General features: G+C 41.8%; 1 protein-coding gene across 1 annotated transcript in view; it reads left to right on the top strand.

Annotated features, from left to right (window-relative positions):
• Window positions 1–13,946, top strand: part of ak5 (adenylate kinase 5) — a 35,220-nt gene that overhangs the window by 10,132 nt on the left and 11,142 nt on the right. The window contains exons 6-7 of the mRNA XM_053628427.1: window positions 4,546–4,737; window positions 13,651–13,741. Coding sequence (XP_053484402.1) covers window positions 4,546–4,737; window positions 13,651–13,741 — 283 coding nt within the window. The remainder of the gene's footprint in view (window positions 1–4,545; window positions 4,738–13,650; window positions 13,742–13,946) is intronic.

The raw sequence follows: 13,946 nt of genomic DNA, 5'->3' as shown, positions 1-13,946 counted from the left end.
CCTGTGCCGTGCTGGTAATTAGTTTGCTCCGGCTTTTTCGACTGGCTGTGCAGAATGAGGCACAACATCTCCCGTGCGCTTCCTCCTCCTCCTAACTCTTGTTCATCTCCAGAACCAGCCTTGATCTCTGTGAGGAGTTATGAGCGAAGACGTGCCAAAGGAGTCGTAAGGAAAAGATTCGACAAGCCAGGCCCTCAATCAGTGTCTACCCATGATTCCTCATGTCACTTTCCAGAACGATCTTCACTTGATGGCCCGTTTCCTGTCTTAGATTTGGACGAACACGTGACTGATCCCACCTCCAGACATTCCCTGTGGCTGAGCTGTACTCGTCATCCCAGCATCAAAAGGCATACACAAGGAGATAAAAACTGTTTATCTTACTTCTGAAAGGATTAAGCATTGCCCATTAGACTAATTCCAGCCATCTGTCTCTGCACACACATGCTGCGAGAAATTAGCCACAAAAAAAAAAATTAGGGGAATTAATCAAATCCCAGAAGTCAAATAGAGCGAAATGAGAGAGAAGGATTTTTTTTTTGTTGTTTTTAATCTCCGAGTTAACATCAGGCTCATTGTGTCTGTGGAAATAAATCGGAAGACACCAGACGCAAGACTGACAGTAGAAAAGGGCATGCTCCCAAAAGAAATGGCACCCCTACAGCGTCCAGGCAGCTGTGAATGGCACAATTATCCGATACTTATAGAGTGCAACATTCTGATGTCTGACGTCTATAGCTACAGTATTTTGGGGTGTAATGATCCGACCATTTGCGTCGAATTATTGCCTCATGAATCGAAATCGTATCGTATCAGATGCACTGGTATCGTCAAATATCGAAAACATCGCCATATGAATCACCTCGAAGGATCAGAATTGTATCGTAAACTTTGATGCTTATAAAATAGTCTTTCTCGACAGATTAACAGTTATGAATCGAACTCATATCATATCATATATCGTGGAAACTTGAGGTTTACACCCCTAATGGCTGCGTATACGAAGAACCTCAAGTACATACACGCTTGTAGCTCGTCTACGCAACTTACGGTAATAGAACAAAAGTTGCGCTGTACAAAGTTCAAGCTGAAAATCGACAGAGTACTAAAGCTTTACTAAAGCATAATGCTGTATTAAAAAAAGTTCAAAGAGTCTTAGAGCATCTTATTGGTTTTGAGCTCAACACACATGGTTTACAACGGACATACATAATTAAAAACGAATTGAGAAAACGAGCTGCTGGAGACTTGGAATAGAAGACACGCAAGTGCCTCAAACCTCACAGATCATTGTGCTTGGAGATCACAAGGGTGAGTGTGGATATTGGGATGTGTCCTGTTCTGACTGAGGCCCTCTGTAATATCCCGAGCTAATAACATGTAGCAAATTACATTAATGAAGAAAGACTTCAAGGGAGCGCGGAGGAGTCAGAGCAGGGAACGGATTAGAGGCGGAGATGGAAGCGAACCCCAGCTTTAGACGCGCCGATGACAGATTCAGCTTCGCACGCCGTCCAAATGTCAACCAAATATTAGTGGAAAATGTCAGCGGGCGGCAAACAGACTGATGTTTTAACGCGTCAAAGCGTGGCAGAAAATATAGACGTGATGATGTGGAGTCAGCTTGCCTTTCACCAGCAAAACCGGCTGAATTATTAATTTTTTTTGTTTGTTTGTTAGCGCTGCGAAGAAGACGAGCCACATGTTGTGTGTCATGATGAAAAAGCCTCCAAGAAATAACAGCAAAATAATGAAATTGTACAGAAATGAATTATTTCTTTATATTCTATTGCAGCAGGCTGTTGATTCATGGAGAGCTCGAGTCTACAGCTCATGTAGATCTGATTCAGAGAGAGAGAGAGAGAGAGAGAGAGAGAGAGAGAGACTGAAAGGTAGTGAGGAGGAGAGATATACAGAGTGATGGATGGCAGATTTTTTGCAGTGGAAATAAAAAAAAAAAAATAGGGCAGAAGATGGAGAAAGATGGCAGGGAGGGGAACATGGATGGAGATGAGGGAAAGAGACAAGAATGTTTTCTTTCCACTGGCACCCTTGAGAGGGAAATGTGGAAGTTCTGATGTTTTGTGAAATAATAAATAAAGAAGAGTGGAATATTTGAGAAAATGAGCGAAAGTGAGGCATTTTTTTTTTCCCCCGGGATCATGTCTCAAAGGAGGACAGTGGAACAAAGACAAGGAAAGCAAGGAATTTAAGATGCAGGTCATTGGGAAGATTCTCTATCCAAGGAGTAGTCGAGTTTGACAGGAATAATCCTGTATTCGGAGTGCTACCTGTCCCACTGTCCTGTCCTACCACCGAAAACAAGGTCCCTAAATCCTCTAAGCGCTCTGAGGAAACAGCCCTGCACTCCAGGGGTCCAATGACTGGACACTTGAGATGCCAGATTGTACAAAACAGAGAAAAATATCCAGAAAGTTTGGTTGCTATGGTGATGGGAATGACTTCCTGAGTGTCCGAGTGGTGTACTATTAGAAAGATGGCGTAAGAGTAGAGAGACTGGACAAATAACTGAAGAGAAATACTATCCAAGGTTAATTTTGCTGGATCATAGACGACTGATGATGCGTTACCATTTTCCCCAACTGATATCCTGACAAATCTGGTTTTCTGGATATTCCTCTTCATTTTCCACAAATCTAGGTTGTCCAATTGACTGGCCCGTGAACAAGAACGTAACTCATCTCGGACGCTTCTCAAGTTTGCTGTTGTCGCTATGGTGATGATAACTTCTCAGATGTTTGATTGGAAAAATATTCATTATTTTCAACGAATCCGGAACAGGAACATAAGTTTCCACTGCCATGGTTGCAATGGTGATAAGAATAACTTCTCGAATGTTCAGTTGGTAGAAGAGCACTGATTAGATGTTAAAGATGTTGTTCCCGTCACCATAGCAACCACAGATAAAGAGTGGTACCTGTGAAGCACTGAAAATGCGTCATCATCTTCCCAACATGTATATCTTTCCATCTCAAAATTTGTATTTTTTTTATTTATACAAAGCAAGAAAGAGTCTCAGTGTTTGAAAACGAGTAGCTCATGTGGACCATAAAGGTGGCATCAAAATGAACAGATGAAAGCCAGTGGGGACAGGGACAGAAATGGAATTCCCTGGGCGAAATTTCCGTGAAAAGTGGGATGGAGGGGTGTGGAAGTGTGCATCAGCCCCAGGCATTACGTGCGTATGTGTGCTATCAGTGTAGGACCACTGGCTAAAGTGCCTTTTGAAACGTCATTCCATATTTCCGTTTTATATCTGACCTCAGCGTCACTCTCCCTTTCCCTTATTTCTCTCTCCAGGAAATCATTTCCAAAGGCTTGCGCTACATTTTCACGAACAGATTAATGAGTGTTTGATATTCCCTCCGAGGCGACCGAGTAACCGTAATTCAGCATGGCTGTGTCAATGTTTGATTTGAGAATGTTTAACGTTTCCCTCCGGGGCTGACGGGAAGACAAAGCCGAGCATCAGAGTGTGTGACAGCTTATTGCGTGAAGTCCAACAAAAGGTCCCTATGGCATCCCCCCACCTCCCACCCCGCTACACACACTTCACATCATATGCCTTCAGAGTTGTGACTGGTTGTTTCAAGATGAACGAACCCATAGCCAGATAACTAGATACAAGCACGAGTATTTGACTACTCGGATACGCAAACGTTAAAACGTAGATCATGACAGCATAATAAATGTGTGATTGAATGTTTCATTAAATTCTTCCACCTTTCATTTGTTCAGCCCCAAACAAGGGAACGATTCCAGGAACGTGCCTGTAATCTTCATTTAATACGTTGTGACTGGTAACAATAGTTCTTAGAAAATCTAGAACCCGTTTGATTCCGGGGAGATTTGACCATCGTTAACAATCAGGAACTAACTTGTTTCACAACATTACATGTAACTATAAAAGGATAACAAGTATAATGTGTCGTTCTTTAAGAAATAAAACTGTATAATTGTTGGCGAATTGCTGGAGGAAAATGTGCTGTCAATCGAAAAAAAGTGTCTACTTTGGAATGGTTAAAGTAACTCTGCTTAATGTCGTCGATTATTTTCCTATAACATCATGCCCACAAGTGTTGTGTTCCTTACTTAATGGTTCATTATACTACACATGGGTAACACTTCAGTTTTGACAGGGGTCCGTTCTTTTCAACGCATAGCAATGGAAGCACCGAGACGTTTCTTTAGATTGTTTACATAACGGAGCCCATAGAACCGCTTGCATGCTTTGAATGAAATTTGGCGTAGTGTTTCTGCGTGGTCTAAAAAATCTTTCCACCAATTTTTGGGTGTGTAGCTTAAACCTTTTAACGAAAGTGACATGCCAAAGTTGGTCATACTTTTCCCCCATAACTCTGTGACGAACTTTAGAACTTTTCAATGCGATTGCAATACAATTTGCCTAAGAGATTTGTACTGGTTCAATGACATCCATGGATAAGAGAGAGAGAGATTCTAAAAATAAAACTATATATTATATTATGCATTTATCTTAAACACGGTATTTCACTTGTCTTTCAGATTTGTACTCCAGACCTGGTGGTTTTCCTGGCGTGCTCTAACCAGCGTTTAAAGGAGCGTTTGGAGAAGAGAGCGGAGCAGCAGGGACGACCCGACGATAACCCCAAAGCCACCGAGCGACGCCTCGCCAACTTCAAACAGAATGCTGTACCACTGGTTAAGTTCTTCCAGGAGAAAGGCCTCATCGTGACGGTAAGGAGACAAAAGTTTGGGTTTTAAAAAGTACCCAGCCATTTTGTAGAAGGCTTTCATCATAAACTCGTTCTTCATAGTGCTCATCACTTAGCAATGTGCGTCAGTGATCTGTTATCTTAGTACCACGTATTGCTAATTTTACAACATAAATCGGCTTGACGGTTGAACATTTTGCAAAATGATTGATCATACAGAGACTCTGCTTAGGTAGTTATAAACTTAAGCGTAAAGGCTATAATTATCTGACGTTAACCTGATGAGTGCATACCGTTGCACGTTTATAAACATTATTAAGATGTGATGCATCTTGAGTGTACAACACTTTGGCTTTTGGAGCGAAGTCGCATTGGAAGAGCTTGTTTCTTATTTTCCTGTTCGTGATGCTCCGGCTGAAATTTCATCAGCGTTCTGTAGGCCTGATGTTACTCCCATGCAGCGAAGTGCATCCAGTGAAACGTCTTTCCAACATCCGGCTTTGTTCAGTGTAGCGTAACGATTTACAGCCAAGCCTGACACGAATAATGAAGCGTTTGTTCTGGCTTTTTTTTTTCTTGTGTGGTCTCATCGGTGTGAGCAACAGGATCGCATTTCTCGTCGTCTAGTGTATTAGGAAAAGTCACTGGTAATTGGCTATGCGGGAATCAGACAATGGAAAGACGAAGAAGAAAGAAAAAAAAAAAGTTTACTTAAAGTGCTTTTCCGAAGTGAAACAAAATAAACTCGTATGTCTAGCTAATTCGCTTCATTCAAATGCTAATTTTCTGAAGGGACCAGAAGCTATAGAGAGAGACATACTGTATGTTATTAATTATAGAATAAAGAAACAAAGCCATATGTGGATAAGGATTCATGCAAATCACTGAAGATTAACATTCTTGTGCGAAGTCCCAGCGCAGGCTTCCTGTAACTGGAACCAGCTCATTTTAGCATTAATTAAACCCAAGGAACAGGGGGAATTGTTCCATTTCCTCAAACCCCTCAGGTGTATAACCATGGAAACCAAAGAAGGCTGAACTTCAAGGCGGCGGCGTCCATGCCGTGTCAGATCTGCACGGTTTGCTGTACCGAGCGTATGAGTAATGCGAAGTACGGCTCTTTCCAGCTGAGTCCGCTCCTTTTCACTTGAAAATGTCATTTTGTTGGAGTTTTTTTTTGATGAAAAGGCTGCACTGGGTGCAGGGTGAACTGCAAGGCGCTCGGTTCAGATTAGATTCCAGGTGAATTTCTGTGACAAAGCGCGTAAACGAGACGTGAACGGGGTTGTTTTGTGAGCTGAAAATGGACACTTCCTCAGAACTGTGATTGATACAATTGATTGATTCTGCCAGCTAATTTTTTTTTTTATTATTATTGATCAATCTTCCAGCACTGTACAAAAACACTAAAAGGACAGCAGTAGCACCCAGTTATGTTTTTGCACTTAATGCAAGCTATAAAATGGAAATGTGAATAGCTGGGAGCTATTTTAACCTACTAATGCCACAATTTAGCAAAACATTTCCTGGGGACCAAACCTGGGAGCTTTGATATCCTTGAAATGGGAATATCATGCTAGTGCAGAAGCATTATGCTAGTGAAGGTATTCTAAATTGTTCTTGATTGCATCTATATAGTATTTTCATTAGTAAATTTTTTTAAATTCATTATAAGGCCCGGATTTAGAAAGATCTCAAATAAAAAAAAAAAAAAACCTCTCTCTTCCCATGCGGTTTGATGAATCTCACCAGTGAGAAACATGAAATACAGTACAGGATTGCTCAAGGTTCGGAACGGATATGCAGAAAACATACTACGCCGAAACGCAAAGCATTCACTGAAAGTAAGAAACTCGTAAGGTAAGAATCCGATACAAAACTGTAAACGGTGTGTCTTTATATGGCCGGGAAAGTGACTCTTTTTGGACCTTCTTCCCTTCTCGGATTACAGCCACGCCCCTGAATGCAGCTTAGAGCTGTGATTCAACAGTGATTGCATTTCAGTGCAGCACGACTACAACACAGTGATGAGAGCGGAATGTAAAAAAAACAAACAAAAGAAAAACAATCCCCCACTGACTGTCTTTCGCTGAAGAGTAAGAGCAACGCACTGAAGGTTTTGCTTTTCAGCGGATGAGATTGGACACCCCTGCTCTACAGTATATCGTTAATGAAAGTTGGGATCGGATTTACTGTACTACAGTAACATATCCTTTAATATCTTGCAGTTTTTCTCGAAGGTGCAGTTCACCAGCCATATACTATATATATTTATACATAATGTTGCTTTTAGCAGGTACTTGTGTTTGAAAAGACCTTGACCACTCCGCATGCCATTTCTGAAAATGTTGTTTCATGCTACAGTGTGATCTCATGTTGCTTCTCGGAAATCAATTCATTCTGTAGCTAGGAGTCCAAGCACGCTGAGCTTGCGCACAGCAGCTCACTTGAAATTCAGGGAAAAAGCTATTCATATAAATGATATGCTGGAGTTCTGACAGGGCAGAGAAAAGGGTCAGGGTAATTTCACCCCCTTACCTTTCCCTAATGCCCCACTGAGGTATACAAAGCACACACCTCACATTCCCTGGAAATGCACTGGACTGAAAATAAGATCTCATTAGTGGCATGCAGGAAGCGAGGAGCTCTGTTCACGCTTAAAAAGCAAAATGTGACTCCTAGACTTTCATCTGGTACACGATTGGAAAGACATAGCAACTCTGATTAACCTATTCTCTCTGTGTTTTCTTAAGTAAATAGAACAAAACAAAAACAAAAACAAAAAAAACACAGCTTGTCATGTTACCGAGAAATTGTCCTGATGACTTTCCTGTGGCGGAAAATGCAAAAGTTACAGTTTTCCATCAACGATTACTCAGACTTGGATGTAGACCCTCTCATGCTAGGCAGCATATCAGGCAGGAAGTTCTCTCCAACGTTTCCAGTCTCCAGCCACGGTCTCAACGTCGCCCCATGAATGTTCTTCTCCACCTTGTTGATATTTGGCGCCCGGTGGTACCCATGCCATTGCGGTCTTGGGGATCCAATGGTTCTACATTTGGAGGATGTGGCCAGCCAGTCGGAGTCTCCCGTGCGTGACGATGACGTGGAGTTTTGTACATGCCACCACTTCGTTGGTGATATGATCGTGATAACGGATCTTAAGGATTCGGCGAAGGCACCTCTTCTGGAAGATGTCGAGCTTCTTGTCAATGCCTTCCGGGTCTCACTGGCTTGGCTTGTCGTCGGTATCATGATGGAGTGTAACCGGGTGGAGCTTGATCTTCAGGGAGATGGATGGCGAGGACCAGATATTGTTCATCCTCCGATAGGCAGCTGTCATTTTCCCGATGCGGTATTTGACGTCCGCCTCCGCGTCCACATTCCACGAGATCACAGTACCCAAGCATGTGAACTTCTCCAGCTCTACCAGCCGTGCTGATCCGACCATGATCCCCCTTGTTCTACACATGGTGTTCATTTGCATGATCGACGCTTACACACTTATTTTACATTTACTGACCACTGTAATTTGCTGTAGTAGCTGCAATACCTTCAGAGCTGCTGGTATAGAAAATTAATCAACACCTTCTGACCTATCAGAATCCATGATTCAGCTCTGATGGAAAAAAAATTTGTCTGATTTTTATGAAAGGAAAATTCCATGCCAGCAAATCCCAGCCTTGGTTTATGAGTGATAAGGTCTGCACCATCCCCCCAACCACCCCCCAAACCCCTCAACTCGCAGCGTTATATGCAGTACTTCAAGTGCCTCTTGATGAGGAAAAATGACTTTTGCGGTTTTTCGGCATGTCACGTCAACCTGCCAGAGTTTTCTCCTGCTTACAGTATTCTTTAAACTAAACAGGAAGTGAGTGTGATATCATCATGATGGAAAAAAATGCACGTTGGGAGGGAGATGTTTCTTCAAACCGATCCGTGGTGAAAAGGATAGAGAACACCAGAGCAAGCACTTCGTTGCCAATTTTCAAGACGAGTAACATAACTAACCGACATTCTATGTAACTAGTTCTCCTATGTGTTGAGATGATTTGTCTGTAGCAGACACGTCGTGACGTCTTCCTTTGCTCCAATACCAAGTCCATGTTCCAGATTTTAAATCTGTCTTTGCTTTGGCAGAAGCTTGGTCAGTGGAATTCAGTATAAAAAAAAATAAAAAATAAAAAACCCAGGCACCACTTGGTCACTGTAACGGAGTCTCTTTATTAGGACATATTCGAGGTTCATGGTTATTATCCAAAGTGGAGGACCGATCACTCCAGCCAAGGCAAATCCATAAAAGGTATCCAGAAAACGGGCAACACCGAAAAAAGTAGGAGAAACTGGAGAGAGCTGGGAATACACAGATCTGCTATAATTAGAACTGCAGTATATCCGCAAGATCAAACAAACTTAAGAATCAGACACAACAAGCAAGCAAGCAAGCAAGCAAGCAAAGCCATTTCACACCTGGCATGTACTCCCCCCCCAGAAAAAGAGCTAGGGTAGTTAGTATCAGCTAGCTAACTAGCCTATATGAGATTTATAATGAACAGTAATAAACCTTGTTAGCTTTGAAGGAAGAAAATTAACAGCTGGGTTATTTTTGGGGGGGGGATTGTTAAAGCAGGACGTCACATCGCGTAACGCTAACGCTGAACATCCCAAAAATAGACACGTTCAGGGTGTAAAACGTGCCTCTGGTTCGCGTATTGACAAGTAATACGAGCAATATCCGTATGAATAAGGGGCTTCAGTGATCACCGACAACGTTTTCCTTCCCCAAGGCGAATCCAAACCTCAGTTCCGAAGCCTTTAATTTCAGACGAGCCTGCGCAAATCGAATTCGCTCTGCGTCCTGAACGTGTTGTTTGACTGCAGGCTCAGGCTTTCGTACACCGCTGTGAGATAATTGGAAGCTATTGGATGCGTGGAAATGATTTAAAAAGGCGTTTCGGAACATCGTGCGAGGCCGTGCAGCGATCTGTAATGCAGTCATCACGCACAGGATGTCGGGTTTAGTTTTTATTTACGAGACAGTAGTTAAAATGTTAAGAATTCTGTTGAAAAGGAGGTCGGACAAGTAAATAAGCATTTTATATAGAATAGAATGCGATACTGGACAAACAAATGGATGTGCTATAACGCTGGATATCATGATTACCAATTTCCTATAACAGCAATTTTCCAGCGTTTACATTTAAAAAATTTTTTTATTTATAGTTACATTTCCTCAAAACAAGTTCTCGGTTACGTTATAGCAGCTATAAACAGTCGTTCCCTCACCAGTCTCTGTTGACATAAATAAAATGTACAAAAAGATACTGACACTGGAGACTCCTTCCAAAAAAAAAGAAAAAAGAAAGTGAAATAAACATCGTACGGAAACATTCACTGTATAAACATATAGTGTTCTATGTTCAATAACGAAAAAAAAAATGATAAAAATTCAGTTTATTATTACATAAAAGACCCTGTGTGTATTGTTACAAAGAACTGATTTTTTTTTTTTTTTTTAAAAATCAGTGTGTTTCAATAATGTATTACAGACTATTAATTATTTTGTACAATTTTTTTTTTAGTTTTAAGGTTAGATACGTATCGGTAGATACAGCGTCTTTCGGACATGGAACTGGAAAGAAATCTTTATTTGATTACATTTTTCACTTTTTTTTGGGGGGGGGGTGGGGCTGGGGGCAGGTTTTTTAATTTGCTAGAAAACTCTAGATGAGAGAAATTCAGAGTAGATGTCAGCATTTCACCACGTGAAGGGTTTTCCCAGGCCGCCGCACACACACACACACACAGGTATTTAAACACTGCTATATTCACACTGTTCTAGTGTTAAACGTCTTTGTTAAAATGATAAATGGTGTCAGAAGTTCAACACCAAATCCTTATCCATCATTTAAATGTACATTTTCAGTAATAGTCTTTTTGCAACTTGAATTGAACATCTGTGGTCATTTTGACCTTAGCAGCATTACTCAGCACTTCATAATAACCAATACTCTCAATAATGATCCTTAATTACTGCTGCGGCTGAAGGAGTGTCAGGTATTAATGCGTACGCATACACGCTGGAGCTGGGAGCGAACAGATTCAAACGCTTTAACTAAATCATGCGGAAATTGAAATGAAAAAAATAATTTTATACATACATACATACACGTATATATATATTTGCAAATTAAGGCTCTGCATGTATCAGGGACTAATTCAGGGATTAAGCCTAATCCTCCAGGCGCTGAACTCTCGGTGACATTCGTGTATAACCTGAGGCGTCCTTGTTAAGCATCGTCGACAGCACGTGACCTTTTGCATGATTTAAAACAAAACAAACAAACAAACAAAAAAAAAACCCAGACCCAACGTGTTAGCAATATTGCAATGCTGCGTTCAGGTGCTCATCGGAAAACCGTACCAGATGACGTTAATATCCCTGACTTTGCTCAGTTCTGTCAGAGGATTCACTCGCAACGTGGAGAAAAGAAGGAAGGAGGTTTTAACTACAAATATTAAATAATATAAATAAATGTAAATAAAATCCGAAAGGCAATCGATATAGTAATACGTCTTATGTTCAAACTGAAATACACAAAGTTTCTCGTGTCCCATATTCGACCTCCGGTGTCGTCTACGTTGCGACATGACTACAGTATAACCAGCGCATTGATATCACGTTAATTAAAATAACAATTATTTTAATCAAAGTCTCTTCAGAAATAACTAGCTGAAAAATTTACCTCTAGAAATGCATCAAATGTGGCAAGTTCAGCAATTTTCACCTCAAACCCCCCCCCCCCCCCCCCACGAAATCGTAAAATCTTCTTACAAGTTTGTCAGCGGTTCGAGCGCAATTTCCAAATAGAAACGTTCCCAGTTTTTTCAACAGCCCTCGATCGCAGCGTTAAAATGTGAGAGTTCGACTTTGTTACTTTGTGTAACTCATTTTACAATAATACGATTAAACGTTCAGGCGTGGCGGCATAGCATCTTAGACACACTCTTAATTTATTCAGTTAATCCCAAAAGTAACTTTAAAAGAACAAACACGGACATAAAAGCAGTGGTGTTGCGGATGTTTTTCATTATTTATCACGTAAATTTGCTGAAACGTATTATTTGAACAACAGACTGTAGAAAACTAACCCCCCCCCCCCGGCTGGGGGAGCCGTTATAGAAAATGAATCAACAATGATCCGGAGTCGAGAATTTGACAGCGTCTGTGGTGTGATGTGCGAGACATTACCAAGCTACTTTAGGTTTTACGTTCAGCTCAAAACACGCCACGTAAACAACTCCATTAAACTCGGTGAAATATCGCTGCCTTTGCTTTCGGTCTCGGTCAGAGGAAGATGCGAGAGAGACGAAAGCCGTCTGATGACGAGGCTCGTCTCATCTGACAATGACACACACACACACACACACACACACACACGAGAAGACTTGTTTATTTATCCTTTGATTGAAGTCACACACTGAGGTCAGTTTAATTACCAGGGTGAGGAAGTGATGTCATGTCTGGAACTTGAAACGAGCTCTGGACCTTTAGATTTATAAACGTGTAAAAAATAAATAAATAAATAAAACGGTTCTTAGCTCTTACCGTGCGTTCAGATCCAAGAAATCTTTTGAATACCATTTAATTACGGTTAAATGACTGGTCTGCCTGTGTCAGATTTCATTATGATTGACAGTGGTGTCTCCAAGGCGATGGAAGGGTTGAGTGTCGTTCAACAGTGAAAAATCAATGGCGGGGGAATTGGGGGAGTTGGAAGTTACAGCTTTATCTCGGTCTGACAGAAAGCACCGCCACTGGAGACTCCTTCCATAAACATTAAACAAACATCGCCTCACAGAAATCTTCCATACATAATGTTTAAGCAAAGTGAAGTGGTTGATTGAGGAAAATCCTCAGGAAAGGATTTATGAATGAATGCAGATTCCATCGCTCAGGATCATCACCCCTCCCTCCCTCCCCTTTCATTCATTCACTGACTCACGCCTTAAAAGGAAATAGTCTCTGTGTCGATAATTGCCTGACGTTTTAGAAAGGCACTTGAGAAGGGGGGGGGGGGGGTTGGGGTGAGAATAAAAAAAAAAAAAAATCTCGAGATACAAGGAGGAACAGGAAGAAGCCCCTATCTGACCTGGCTGCTGTTTCCATGACAACAGACTAGAAAGACGGCGAGGCGTAGGAGTGTTCAGAAGAAGCGTGCACTATTACAGGATTTGGCAGGGTACAAAAGCCGGACTTTTTTTTTTTTTAAAGCCTCCGTCGTCCTGGGCTTTCTCGACGTCTAGCAGTAGGAAAGTCAAGGAGACTTTTTCCTAAGCGTGGGAATTTTTGTAGGACACGCTGATTAGACATGCCAGAGGATGGCGAGGAAATTTTCAGCTCATGTAAGCAATATGCACGCACCGGCCAGTTTAACAGGAACACCTGTAAGCCAATCATGTGGCGGCGGCGCAGATACAGATCGAGCAGAGCGCTCACGTCAAACGTCAGGATGGAAAAACCGCCGACGTCCCACACGACGAATGGCGCGCAAAACAGAAAACATCGGTCAGTCCTGTGGGCAGAAACGCCTCGTTCATGAGCTGCCTGTAAGTCAAAGAAGCACTCTCTGTGACCCCGTCGAGCAGAAAAGCATTCCATCAGATCCTTGAGGCTGACGGAACACGACAGCCGACAAAGCTGACACACGATTGGCTGGCGTTCCTAACGAAGCGTCCCATATTCATCGTGTTTGTCAGAGAATTCAAGGTCCGTTCGAGTTCCGTTAAAAAAAATTAAAACATTTCCAAGGCAATGGCGAATTCTTCTTCTTCTTATTATTATTATCACATGTCACGAGTTTGATACTGCCCGAGCGAATGTCCGGTTTTCCTGTCAAGCTGAATGCTAACGTTACGTCTTCTTCCCACACAGCTGGACGCAGACCGAGACGAGGAGGAAGTCTTCTCAGACATCGGCATGATGGTGGACAACAAGCTTTTCCCCACCAGAGAACCCGTAGCAGGTGACGACAAAAAAAGAGTCTGCGTTTTTGTTAGTAATTTTATACTTCAGTAATGTTTAACATGCTTAAGGAAACCATTCTGAGAGGAAGTGTTAAACCAGAAGCTTTAATATCGCACACACACTAGTGAGGGAACAGCACTGACACTGACCTTCATATAACCTGACACTCGACTGTACCTCCTCGCTCACTTAAGTTACTGTCT

Source organism: Ictalurus furcatus, chromosome 7 (genome assembly GCF_023375685.1).
Source record: "Ictalurus furcatus strain D&B chromosome 7, Billie_1.0, whole genome shotgun sequence".
Classification (NCBI taxonomy): Eukaryota; Metazoa; Chordata; class Actinopteri; order Siluriformes; family Ictaluridae; genus Ictalurus; species Ictalurus furcatus.
This window is presented reverse-complemented; position numbering and strand designations above follow the sequence as displayed.